The following is a 14,411-nucleotide window of genomic DNA, read 5'->3' on the forward strand; positions in this document are numbered from 1 at the left end:
AATGAGAAATCTTTAAATGTAATATATTTTCCAGCTTCCTATTTTTATACCAAAATAAAGAATTGGCACTTCAAACATGGGGGTGGGATCCTCACAAAAAATAACTAGGTGGCAAGAACGGTTTGTTGTAGCTTACAATAACAGTTTCTAGCCCATCATTTTGTGGAAGTCTCAGAGCCAGGAGCTTGAGACAGCTGGTCACATCACACCCATAGTCAAGAAAGAACAAGGGAAAACAAATGCTCATATGGTCCTACTTGCTTGTGATCAGCCTAGAGAATGCTGCCACCCACAGTGGGCTGGAATTTCCCCTATTGGCAGGGCAATAGGCAATCCCAATACAGCCAATACCCCATTGGGACTCTCTTCTCAAAACATTCTAGATGGTGTCAAGTTTAAAATTAAAGCTAATCACAGTAAATAGTCCAGGGAACTTCTCCTTATTTTTCTGGGTCTAAGTTTCCTACGCTGCAACATGAAATTCAGACGACATCATTATGAAGGTCTTTGCAGCCTCTGCTTCTATCACATCTCATGATCTTGGACAAGTGTTACCTCAGCAATCATCCTGTTGGTGTCCCCCAAGAAGAGCAGATTCAAAGCTTCCTCCTCAGTTGTTGCCTGGTGAAGAGACAGGTTTTTCAGATGAATGTTCTGATCAGGGTCCTCCAATATTGTCACTTTCCTGGAGGAAGCAGGGGGAGTAAGAGAAGAAAAATTAGAAGTTAACAGAAAGCATATGCTTAGAAATCATCTAGTAGGATGTGCTGAACAAAACCAAGGAGACACCAGATACCCCTGGATTAGCACCCAACCCTGACAGCCCATGGGCAGTGCTGCTAAACAGCACTGAAGATGGGAAAAAAAATCTCAACCATCCAGTTGAGAAGCTGTGCATCAGTGCAATCTCCAGGTCATTAAACCTTCTTAAAACACATGTTCTGAGTTAAAAAAAAAAAAAACAAAAAACAAAAAACAAAACAAAAAACCTCTCTACCTCTGTATCAGGAAATGAAGCAACACCATTATTTTTGTCATAATTCATTTTCTTAAATGGGCAAGACACTCATCTTTGCATTCAGTGTCTCATCATGTCTGATGCATATGACATGACTCAATCAGCTTACACATGATGTAAAACCAGGGTAGCCACCAATCCTCTTTGAGAGATGCTCCTGGATTCTCATCACCATGAAAAAAAAAAACAGTCAAGAAGTTCATGACAAAGACTTATCTTGTCCATCAATGCCATTTCTTGGTCCTATTCCTTTTAGGACAAACATTTCCTTCCATTGTATCCTCTGCTGGAGCCTTTGCTGTGTTATCACATCTACCACTATAATAACCTTAGGGCTGTCCCAGAGCCAGCCTCTTTCCTCCCAATGCTGAGTCCAGAGACAGCTGGTTAAAATTCTCTCCTGGTCCTTTTCCAGACTTCCTGCAGTGAACAAGATCTGGAAAACTTCCTCCATACTTGCTCCAAAGACCTACAGGTTGGAGCCTTGGAGTGACTAGAGTTCCTTTACAAGGGAATGTATATCATTCACGAGTTTTGCCAAAGACCATCTCCGGGGATGATTCACTTGCTTCAGACTTTAAAATGATGATGTTGAGCAAAGGTTGGTATCAGCTGGAACACTTCATCTTTAAAGGGAAAGCAAACGGACATAGCATTTTCTCAGCATAAAACCTTATTTATTGGGGGCAAGGGTTAATAAAGATATCCCACATAGAACTGAGCACTAAAATCTCATTCTCAGCAGGTTGACCAATTCTGCATCTTTGCATTGACTGCTGGCCACTACAAAAGAAATTTAGCATCTATGACCAAAGCTGTTGGTGGGTATCAACATAAATATTTAAAAGTCAGTTTCACAGAATGACCATTTTGCAAATTAATAATAGTAGGTTCTACTAGAGATCATGACCTCAGAAATACAGTAGCAGGCAGGAATTTCCCTTCTGAGAAATGGCCTCAAGTCCAATCAGAAAGTGGTTGGTTACCTCCAAAACTCCCATGCCACTACTGCACCAATGGACACAATTTGTCTTGAGGGTTGGCACTGCATCATGTGGGGTCTAGCCCTGAGAAAGTCCACTGAAGAATTTTCTACCACAATAACCTGCTTAGTAATTTTAGACATAGTGAAAGCTAGTTTTTTGGTCAGTTTGAGACTGGTTTCTCTATGTCCTGCAAGCAAAATGTAAGACATCAGCAGCAATAGCATCTTCACAACCCAGAGCACATACACAGCACTAATTAGACTTAGTGAGTTATCAGAAAAAGATGACATGAAGTTTGGAGGGTGACACATTGAGGAAAAGATAGAAGAATTGGAGGATAAGGAAATCTGGGATGTACTTTACATTCTATAGATGTATGAAATTCTTAAGAATAAAGAAGTGTTATTTTTAAAAATAAAATATGTGAATAAGGAAAAACTTATTTAGGATCATGGTTACCTTTTAAATGAAGATTTTTCAAATACCATAATTAAATTTTTTTCCATATTTCAAGGAAGTTTCTGGCCTTTTCATATGTAATTTGTGGGCACTTAAAATACTAACCACAGTAAGGAACTGTAACTTGCCTGGCACATCTGCAGGCAATGTGTCCCTGGAGGTGTGCTTCTTTTCTGCAGATGGCTCCAGAGCAGAGCCTTCAACAATACCCACAAAGACAGAAAAACTCCTTTCCCTTAGTGAAAACAAGCATACTTTATTTATTTTTAATAAGACTCAGAAGTGAGCGCATTGAGAATGCCTGGAGAGTCCGAAGGCTCTTTTAACTGACATGGGCGAGCTGTGTGCTATTTTGAGGAGATCCCTTTATGCCTTAGATTTTTGCCTCTCATCAGCTCAAGACACTTGGAGTAAATTCATCCTCCAGTGACACAGAAGACAGGATTCTCTCTGACCTCCAGGTTCACCAATGGAGGTTCAAGACCTGAAGTAATATTCGAAGGTGAAGTCAGAAAATAAGCACTAAGATGGTAAAATATTAGAAGGAAAAAAGGGGAAAGAATTCAGGCACGTAGCAAGAAGAAAAAGAATTTTCCATCTCTACAGCACTACCCTAAAATGAATGATGGATGAACAAGGAGACCACTCCTTCCCAGCAAGACCCCAGCAGGAGGAACACAGATAAATGGAAGGGCAATAAGAACTCACCTTCACCCCAGCCTAACCTGTAGTCTTTGCCCTTTACTCGCACAGCTGCCCTCACAATAGTCCTACAGAACCAGGGCACTAACCCAGTTCCTAACCCCAAACTGCAAAAGCATGGCATAACTCTAACCCTAGTACTCACCAGAGCCCCTAGGCGGATCCAAAGTCTAGCCCCTAAACCTAGTCTTTTCTTTTTTTTTTTTGTTGGACTGGATTGAAATCTATTTTATTAGTATTTTCTTGCTTTAGACAGTTCAAGACAAACATATGATCTATTACTGTAGACCCCCAAATACAGAGTAACTAATTAAAATCATAATAGTGAGATATATTTTGTAGAAAAATGTGGGGTTTTTTCACTTTTTCTTTCTTTATTTATTTATTCGATGTATTTTTATTTACATTTCAAATGATTTCCCCTTTTCTGGCTCCCCATTCCCGGAAAGTCCCATAAACCCTTTTCCCTCCCCCTATTCCCCTATCCACCCCTTCCCACTTCCCTGTTCTGGTATTGCCCTATACTGCTGCAGTGAGTCTTTCCAGAACCAGGGGCCACTCCTCCGTTCTTCTTGTACATCATTTAATATGTGGATTATGTCTTGGATATTCCAAGTTTCGAGGCTAATATCCACTGGTCTTAACTCTAAGCCTAGCCCTAAACTCTCTCTTTTGCATAACCATGAGGAGCAGAGGCCATGCCCACTGAGCTTTCCTTTGGCCTGATTGGTCCTTTTGCCATTTGCATGTCAGCCTTTATCAAAGCTCTCTATGACGACTGGTGTGTGACCAGTGTTGAGAACCACGTATCCCAGTCCCTTGAGGGTGGGTGCACACAGCAGCTAATTCTGGCCCCTTGTCTTTACTTCCTAGCTAGTTCCATCTCGTGCCCTAGTGGGAAAGTTACTGATTTCTGACTGTGGCTGAGGACAGGGAGAAGCCACACCAATCTATTCACCAGCAAGGCAACTGTACTGCTAAATAACCAACCATTTGAGGCAGGCAAGCATAAGATACTTTGCCTTGGAACTCCCATTTCATTTTATGCCATGCACCCCATCTTCTCGTAATAATGCTCTGAGAGGCAACTTCCTTCACCTGCACATACTGTGCACATCAACCTCTCCCCAAACAATGCCCTTAGCAATCTCAGAATCTGCTGACATCCCCTGCAACCCGGCCCCACGGACTCCCAACTCTGTACAGTGTTTAAGTTTCCCCCACCCCACTACCCTGGGAATTATCACATTTAAACACTGTCTATTCAAGTGTATCTGGGTACGAAGACTAAGATGGACTGATCTTGCCTGACCAGTTTTGGGTGTGGATGAAGAAAAGGCAAAACTGTGTCCTCCAGTCCCCTTTTGAGGAGAATTTTCAATTTGCATATGTATATATGCATAATAGGCTCACATAGGATTAAAATCCAATGCATTATGGGAAAGGAATTTGCAATAGAGAAAAAAATGATTATGTAACTTAATATGTCAATCAAAATAGTGACCTGCCTTGTCCACACTCCTAGTAACCAGTTCTTCCTTCTCTTGAACCTCAGAAAGGGAAGCCCCAAGCAATAGTGTCCTTGAGTCTCTTCACTCATGTGTCCTGCTGTCAATCTTGACAGTGTCCTTTTGTTACTATTGTTTTGCAAGAACAAAGTGAGCCCTAATTTTCACTTCTTTGGTTAAAGGGTCAAGAACCTGAAATGCCAGGCCCAGACCCTGGCCACCAGTAATGCATTCTTCCACAGGAAGGGTCTACTGGTTATGTAGCCCTGTGGGTAAATCAAGCCACGTAATGTTGACCACAGCAATAATTATGACTCAGTGGGGGACTAGACATCTAGCTAAGCACCCACAGGACTTATTTCATGACTAAATTAAAAAGAAAAAGTTTTGAGAGGAAGTCGCAACGTGCCTGTGTTTTCTGCCATTGTGCCAGTTAAATCGAAACCACAGCGTGCACTCGCGGGATGCTGAGCCTGCGCACTGGCGAGGCAAGCTATGGTGGTCACTGATTTAGGGCTGTGTCTGGGTAGAGCTGTGACAGCGTGAGGAGTGAGGAGGGAGTATTAGCTCCTCCGTGGCACCATGGGAGTGACTTCTAGACTCTTCACAGGCTTTCATTTCTGATGTGGCTACTCTGGACCAATCAAATGCCTACATTACTGCTGGGTGCTTGCCTGGCTTTGCCACTTTGGTCAAAATCCAATTTGCTTGTCCCTGGGTTTTCCTTCACGGTGGTTTCAGCTGTGAGTTGTAACTTTGCTGTCTTTATTTCTCAGAATTGTTTGTTTTGATGGTGCGTTTCTCATATCTTCTGACTGCTTGCTTGTCTATGGCGGTGTTGAAAGGCAGACACCGATGCAGGCTGATGTTGAAGCCCATGGATCTCTTGTACTCTGCTAAGCACTCATTCCTGGGCATCCCCGAAGAGGCTCCATCTCACCCTGGTGCCGTTGTCGTATTCATTTGTCTGTTTTCTTTTTTACTGACACAGGGTCTCACTGTGCAGCCCTTGCTCACCTGAAACTTGCTATGTTGACCATGCTGGCCTCGAATTTAGAGAGTTCTGGGATTAAAGGTGTGCCCCACCCTACCCACCTTCCTGTGCAATCTTTGAGCTCCCCCCACCCCCGCTTTCCCCCCCCTCTCTCTCAACTCTTCGCTGAGTTTCTCCTGGTTTCTGCCCCCACCCTTGGACATGTGGCTTTGGCTGTTCGCTGCCTGGTCTGCTCCTGCTCAAGTCTCTCTGGAACTCTTCCTGCCAGCCCAGACCCCTCTCAGGCTCTGGAAATCCTGCCAGGTTACTCCCTCTCCCCTTGGATGCTAACTGGGAAATGTGAAGGGTCTCAACTCTACTACTGCTGCTGGCATTTTAAGGCTGGGGAAGAATGAAGATCACTGGTAAACGTTTCCTCCAAGCTGCTTCCTTCCCTGGCCCCTCTCCTTCACTCTCCTTCTCACACTGCAGTCATTATTTCCTAAGCCTTCTGCCCAGCCCTTGCTTCTGACTACAATTTTTACAGGCTTGCAAGAGGACTGTATTAGTGTTTCTTAAATAAACAGTCTACTTCCAGGATGGAAACCCACCAGACTATTTATTTGATTTCTTGGAGTGGGCCTGTGAATAGTTTCCCCCACAAAATGTTTCTAAAATGTTTAGATTTCAAGCAAAAGCCAGCGATCGTCCTGAGTTGGACACCTAAGTGGAAAAGTTCTGCTAAGTGTACCCAGCCTGCTTAATGATGGGGAAGCAACAAGCTTTGTATTTTCTCTATAAACAGAATAATTTCCATTTGGCTACTCAGTAGGAATTTGTAGGCTCATTGTAACTTACTGGAAGACATAGAAAGAACAATAGCCAAGTTCTTGCTTTCAATAATGGAAGCCATCAATGAAAGAGCTGTCCCGGCTCCATGGCCTCCACAGCATTCTAGCACCATTGACTTGTTTGACAGGAACTTCCCAGAAGTTACAGCCATGAATCTGGACCCTCATTTTTATGTTATAGATAAGCACTACCATGTGATTTCTTCTTTATTTAATGTCAGCTTGCAAAGGTTCCATTCAATCATGCAGGTTGTATACTGTACAACAGCATTGCCCAAAGGCTGCCACTCCCTTCAGGAATATGTGAGTGTTGTTGTTGTTCTTGTTGTTGTTGCTGTTGTTGTTGTTGTTAGGACAACTGTCTATCAGAGAACTGTGCAGTATCTTTTAGCCAAGATACCAATGCTGGATGCTGGAGTCTACTGATTCTTTTTGTGGCTTTGTTGTATTGTGATTAATTTTATGTGGTGTGTATGTGTCTGTCTGTGTGTGTGTGTGTGTTTATGCATCCCAAAGAGGCCACAAGGTGCCATCAGCTCCCTGTTGGAACTAGAGTTACAGCCCTTTGTGAGCTACCCAATATGGGTGCTTGGATCTGAATTCTGGTCCTCTGATAGAGCAGTAAGCACCCTTAACCACTGAGGCATCTTTCCAGCCAGTGATTCTCTTACAGTAACAGCCATGAAAATCCTAACAGTCTTAAATGGTATGCTTTCCATTTAGGATTACTAAAATTAACCAAAGGAAGGTGTCTATTTTCTGTACAGCTACGACCAATGGTTCTCCTGTTTTGCCTCTCAGGAGACACACATAACTACAGTCCCATTATAGCAATGTGACATGAGGTGCTTTCAAAAGCAACTTCTATTTTCATTTAAAATTGCTTAAGTATAGAATAGACTGAAGACATAATGTGTATATTTGTGTGCATATCTAGACATAAGCATATGGCTAGCTACATTTAAAAAAATCAAACATGAAGATAAATGTAGATTCATATCAGCTACAGGAAATAATGGAGAAAAAAAATCTCACAAATCTGAAGCTCATTTTTCCCCCTAGTAGAGTAACTTTTTTAAAATGATTTCACTGTGTGTGTGTGTGTGTGTGTATGTGTGTGTGTGTGTGTGTGTGTGTAGGCCAAAAGAGAGCTGAATTCACTAGAACTGGAGTTACAGGTAGTTGTGAGCTGCCATTTTTGCAAGAGCAGTCAGTACATGTCTTAATCATTGAACTATCCTCTCCAGCCCCACCAATGAGAAAGCCTTATAGAACTATTCACATATCACAGATGGGACAGTGGAGTTCAGAGCTCCCATCATACTGTGAGCATGTGTGAGTATGAATATTAACAGCTTTATACTGCCTGAGAAATCATTGTATCCACAGCAGAACAGTCTTCAACAACTGAGGCAGATCCTGTACAATTTCCCCCACCGTCTGCCCAACAACTCTTGTTCTCCTGCTCTGTTCTGTCATTCCGGTAGCAAAAGGGTGTTGCAGAAATGGAAAGAGGCAGCACAGGGGAGGTTTCTCTGAGACTAGTCCCAGTGGCTGGCTGTGTTTGTTTCTGCTGCTGATGGAAGTTTTCTTGAGCTATGCATATTAGGGGATCACCCACTGTGCTGTGAATTCTCTGGGATGTGACTTCTGCATCTTTTTTTTTAAATGTCAACTTGCAAAAGTTTCATTCAGTCATGCAGGTTGTACACTGCACAACAGCATTGTCCAAAGGCTGCCACTCCCTTCAGGAATATGTGGATGTTGTTGTTGCTGTTGTTAAGACAAGCGTCTATCAGAGCTGTGCAGTATCTTTTAGCCAAGATTTCAATGCTGGATGCTGGAGTCTACTGATATCTACTGTGATCACACTACATAATCATACAGACTGGTTCCACTGACTGATTCCTCTGTTGGCCACTCCACCCTTCCTTCTCAAGCACTAGCAAACATGATCATATTATTGTTGACAACCATGCCTTTCCCAGAATGTCAGCTAGATGGATATGCAGGTTTTCTTAGCAACTCTTGTGCTGGTGATAGGCCTTTACGCTTCTTCCATGATTTGGGGTAGCTTCCTTTGTGTCAACAAATGATGACGCCACTGCATGGATATAGCCTGGTTTCCCCCACATCGTCTTGAGGAGCATTATGCTTACACCTAGCTTGGGCGAGTTTGAAAGCGGCTACTCTTTGCACTCACTCATAAACGGGTTTTGTGTGAATCTATGTTTTCAGTTCATCTGGGTAATATCTAGGCGCATGATTGCTAGGCTGCATAATGAAAGTTTGGCTTTATAAGATGCTTCTGGTTTGTCTCTCAGCTGTGACCATATCGTTTTTGCATTACCACCAGCAGTGAGAATTTCCATTGTTCCACAACTTCGCCAGACATTGGGATTGTTAGATTCTGGGATTTGAGCCACTCTCACTGGTACACAGGGGCCCCTCAGTGTTGTTTTAAATACAGATGCTGCTGAGCTAATTTATATCTGCTAAGTTTTCCTCTGTGTATTTCGTCTTTAGAGACATGGCTGGTGAGCTCTTTTGTCCAATTAAGTCATCCATTGCTTTCTCCTTCCTGGCTTTAGAGAGGTGTTGGATAATTCTGCATATAAATCCATTTTTACAGCTGTGTTATTTTGTGTCTTGTGTATGTATGTTTTGCCTACAATATGTATGTACACAGCGTGTATGCAGTGCCTGTGGAGGCCAGAAGATGATGAATCCCCTGGAGTGACAGATGGTAGTGAGCAGACATGTGGGAGCTGGGAATCCCACTCAGTTCCTCTGAAAGAGCAGCCAGTGCTCTTATGTACGGAGCCATCTATCTCTACAGCTTAGGCTATAAATTCTTTATCAAATAGGTGTTTGTAGTCATTCTCTCTCTGCATGCCTTGTTTATCCAGCCTTCTAAAAGAGCCTTTCATAGAACAACATACAAATTAATTTTAATGAAGTTCAACTTATCAGTACTTTTCTTTCATGGATCATTCTTTTCTGTTATATCTAAATACCTATCACCCAACCCAGATTTACATAGATTTCCTTCCATGTTATTCTCCAGATTTTTATTTTTGAACTGTGTATTTAGGCCTATGACTGATTTCATTAATTTTTGTAGTGGGTGTAATATATGTATGTGTATATGTGTTTGTTTTGTTTTTATTATTGATTCATATGTATATGCATATATATTTATATGACTCTGTGTGTATATGGGCCCAATTTACCTCTGACCTAGATCAGCCATGTCACACTGCAATGAAAGGCAAGCCACTGGAGGATAGTCTCTCAAGCCCATGACATCTCTGGCAACAACCTGAACAGCACTGAGAGTAGCTATTACATTCCATGCACGTTCATGGATGCAGAGAGCACAGGAAGAATGCATGATCACGGATGCAGAGGACACATGGAGAATGCATGATCATGGATTGAGAGAACGCAGGAAGAATGCACGCAGAGGGACATAGAGGGGACACTGCGAATGGAATCACTGTCCTTGTTCTTTTTCAGGTGGAGAATGCCAGAACATATCCAAATCACTGTTCCTGTGTGAAATGGAGAAAAATCACCAAGAAAGTTTCACATTGTGAACATCACTGGGCCTTGAACTCTAGATGTTCGACATAAGAAGACTGATAAATGGTACTTGATCCAATGCCTACACTGTATAAAGAAACAGAAAATGAAAGAATCTGTGTAAGATTCTAGCTGTGGCTAGATTCTGAAGATTCTGGTTTCTACTGAAGTACAGCATACACACATCCTATTACTTAGAGAGTGATGCCCTTTCCCATCCGGACTGAACCTCGCACTGTACAGTGGTTCCCATGGGCATGATGTGGGCTCTGCTCCTCCTCTTCGCCCTCATAGTCTCAACCCCTTTGTTTCAATTTAATAAATAATCTTCTCTTTTTCCATTTTCATACATGCATGTGTGTACAAGCATGCTTGTCATGTGTGGATACACATGCATATGTGCTTCCATGCATGTGGTTGTATGAAAGGTTGAAATTGGAAATCATCCTTCACTGCTCTTCCCCTGAAGAGAGCTTTATTCACTGAGGAAGTTCTCTTAATCAAACTCAGAGCTTGCCAAGATGGGTAACCTCCCTAGGCAGCTCGCTCTGGAGGTCCTGTCTCTGCCTGCCGAGGCTCGGATTACAGGCACCAACACAACTACTCTGCATTTATGGGGGTTCTGGGGATGTGAACTCTGATCCTCACACTTGCAGACAAGCACTTTAGCAATGGAACCACTTCCCCAGCCACATAGATAATTAAAAAATATTAAGACATTGGCACTAGGGAGGCTACTAAGCTAAGAGAGACATACTCCCTGCCACATACACACCACCTTAGAAGTCTTTATATATATATTTACACACACACACACACACACACATATACATACATACAGTGTGGTACTGCAAACCCAAAGTCACATCTGTGAAGTCTTCATTGTCACCTTCTCAAGTTTTTGACGGAAATCCTTTTAATGGACTCCTTAATTCTCACAGCCCCAGTGCATAAAAACTCTTAAAAACCTCTCTTGCCACTCTAGCATGAAAGTGTGAATATCTGGATTTTATTTTCTATGGATTCACTTTATAGCCCACAGCACCCCTTCCCAAAGTCCTTCCCCCTTCCCCTTCTCCTCTGAGAGGGTGGTGGTCCCCCTGGGTATCCCTCTACTCTGGCACATCAAATCTCTGTGGGGCTAGGTGCTTCCTCTCCCACTGAGGCAACCCAGCAAGAAGAACATATCCCACGAACAGGCAACAGCTTTTGTGATAGCCCCCATTTCAGTTGTTGAGGACTCACATGAAGGCCAAGCTGCACATCTGCTACATATGTGCGGGGAGGCCCATTGCTAAGCTGCCAATTCATTGTTTTGAAATGCTGGATAAATCAAACCCCTATGAATTTTAGGTCCCAGGGCAACAATGACAAAAGTGGTTCTAACTAAGTCAGCTCTGAGGGTCAAAGTCTAATGCATCTGGATTACCTGTCTGTAGTCTTCCTCCACCTCGTTCCTTTCTTCTTTCTTTCTTCTTAAATATTTCACTTTTATCTTTCCTCTCTGTTTATCAGAGACAATTCCTTCACTCATGGAAGATTGCTCAACATCTGCAGACTACTGAGTATTGATGAGCCTAACTGAAAACAATCTTTAATGTCCCCGAGTCAATGCACATATTGCCATCACTCGTAGTTTCTCAACAGAAATTGATAGTCAGACCCTATTGCTGAAGACATCACATGCTCTGGTCATAGGACTTCAAGAAATCAAGCTGAAATTGACCTAGAAATTTATGAAATGAACCTGGAAACTAATCACAGACTGTTAGCTTTCATAGTGTGGAAAGGTGGCACGCAGGCTGCTAAGGGAGAATCTTATCAATAGTCTTATCCAGCTGTGAGCCCTGTGAGCTACAATAATGAATGATCAAGATAAGCCCATGGGTGTAATTGTGGCATTAATGTTATGGGTGTAACCGATGGCATTCACATTGTATTTGAGGCCCACTGTAAACCTGGCCAAGAACCCAGGGCTATGGAGCTTATAGCTCCTGCATGTGAACCTATTACAATTATTTTGCTAAATGGATATAGTATCAAACTGCCTTGTAAGTATATTAAAAACATATTTAAACAACATTTAAACTGGAGATATATAGGTCAACCTGGAGAATATAAGACAATAAGTTGATCAGAACTAAAAAGAACCTCAAACCAGAAGCCCTTCCTCAAACTGGTTGAAGGGGCATCAGGAACTTCTTTCAGATGACATCTTGACACCTTGTTACAGTGCATCCGGTCTGCTGGGCCAGTAAATATACTGGGCAGACCATAAGCAATAGAAATACTTCTCACAGTCATAGAGGCTCAAAGTCCAAATGAAGGTTTTAGCTCAAGCCCTCTTCTGGAATATGACATACCAACTTCTCTTGGAGTCCTCAACATTACAGACTGGCCAAACTAACTCCCATTTATAAGGACAATAACTCCTTTATAAGAACAATTACTGTGTTGAACAGGGCTGCACCTTAATGACCTACACATTTCCAGAGGCCCTATCTCATAACACCATCACACAGGTGATCAGGGTTTGACATGTGAACCTTGGTATCATACAACACACACAGCACACAATCTTCCCAGCCATGCCCTGTGTCTAATGCTGCCATTCCTTTTCCCAGTAAAAAGCTTTAACTTCTTAAAGAAAATTTTGTCCCCCTAAGTTTGTAGAGCTCTTTTCTTCCACAGAGTTGGTGATCTGTCCTCTTCCTTCACAGTTAAACCAGTTTTTATAAAACAAATAATTGCTCTCTTTCTTGACTCCATCTCGGAAACTTTGTAAAAATAAAAAGGTGATACATGAAACACCTCAACCAATGTTAATATAAGAATATATGAGTCATAAATTATTTTATGATTTCTTTTCAATTTTTTTTTACTAATTTAATAACTTGGCTTTTGAACATAAAACTTGTATGTAATCTTTTTCACCGAAAATTCCTATGTATTTCTAAATTATTTTAGAGTATTTTATTTAAAATTATATATATATATATTTGGGCCCTGGAGAGATGGCTGAGTAATTCAGAGCACACACTGCTCTCCAGAGGACCCACGGTTAGTTCCCAGTGGCCATGCCACACCAGGCAGTTCACAACCGCTGTATCTGCAGCTCCAGGCGGCTGCATGCCCTCTTCTGGTTCCCACTGGTATCTGTACTCATGTGCACATGCAAACACACACCCACACACTTGAACATAAAATGAATCTTTAAAACATTTTTTCTTGGCTATAGGCAACTTCCAATACACAAAAACACCTGGATAGAAGAAGCACATGAATCAATGATTAGCAATTACTCCATCTATCTCAGGCAGGGTTTTAAACCAATAGCAAGGCTCTGTGACCCCTGGCAGGGGGGCATCCGCTGTCAACAGATCTGAGGATTGCATTTCACTGTGTTGATCCCATCAAAGGGCTATGAATGTCAGTGCTAATGACAGCAGAAAAGCTTCTGAGGGAAAACTTCCAATTTTATTTTTCTCTCAGACTACCTTATTGTTGCATGAATCAAATACTGGTTTTTGGAAGAAGGGAGTGAATAAAGGAGTGTGTGGGCTTCCTGCAGCAGGGGGAAGTGCTGCCCCCCAATGTGCAGATGCCAACTCAGTCCACCCCACTGCACTCTCATCCCGACTCCCAAACAGTTTCTCCCCAAGAAATGAGTTTCGAGCAATCTTAGATCCCATCGTGCCTGCCCATTACGGAAAGATGCTGCTCTCCGGTATTCTCTAATTATGATCGAGACCAGAAACGCCGCACATTTCAAAGGCAACAATGGAAACAAGCATCTGAAAACCATTTCCTGCTGGTCTCTGTCAGCCTGCTACTCACGGCAGATCTTCCAGTCTGGAGGCTTCGTGTCTTGGATCCAGCAGGTCATAGCCACATTCATTGTAGATTTCCAAGTAAGAAATGTGCGTCGTGTAGATCTTGCTGCTGTCCTGGTTGGGGAAGGAAAGGGCATTGTTTAGTGATTAAAAACAACTGTTTGGCTGGGGAGAGATGCACCATTTGTCTCTGGACTGTGCTCGCAGCATTCCTCCTGGGCCACTCCATGTTATATGGTTTACATTTTCGGTTCGTGACACTTTCGAGTTGCTGTGGCCATCTGCAAGAGGGGATTTTTTTTTTCTTGTAATAGCCAATATCCATGATTACAAGTAACTTCAGTCTGTTAGTTTTATTGGTTCCACATTATACATAAAATACAGTGAGCCAAGTTGGTTGTAGAACAGAACAATATATTATCTTTTAACTTTCCAGATTGCACCCCTCCAAAAGGCTACTAAGAAAAAGCAAACTTACAATCTGTGAACAGTCTGT

At 42.3% G+C, this 14,411-nt stretch overlaps 1 protein-coding gene across 1 annotated transcript in view; it reads right to left on the reverse strand.

The window, feature by feature from the left end:
• Kif6 (kinesin family member 6) overlaps positions 1 to 14,411 on the reverse strand; it is a 279,007-nt gene that overhangs the window by 200,622 nt on the left and 63,974 nt on the right. The window contains exons 5-6 of the mRNA XM_052191851.1: positions 13,920 to 14,029; positions 556 to 685 (exon numbers count right to left, since the gene is read on the reverse strand). Coding sequence (XP_052047811.1) covers positions 556 to 685; positions 13,920 to 14,029 — 240 coding nt within the window. The remainder of the gene's footprint in view (positions 1 to 555; positions 686 to 13,919; positions 14,030 to 14,411) is intronic.

This window comes from Apodemus sylvaticus, chromosome 9, assembly GCF_947179515.1.
Source record: "Apodemus sylvaticus chromosome 9, mApoSyl1.1, whole genome shotgun sequence".
In the NCBI taxonomy this organism is placed as follows: Eukaryota; Metazoa; Chordata; class Mammalia; order Rodentia; family Muridae; genus Apodemus; species Apodemus sylvaticus.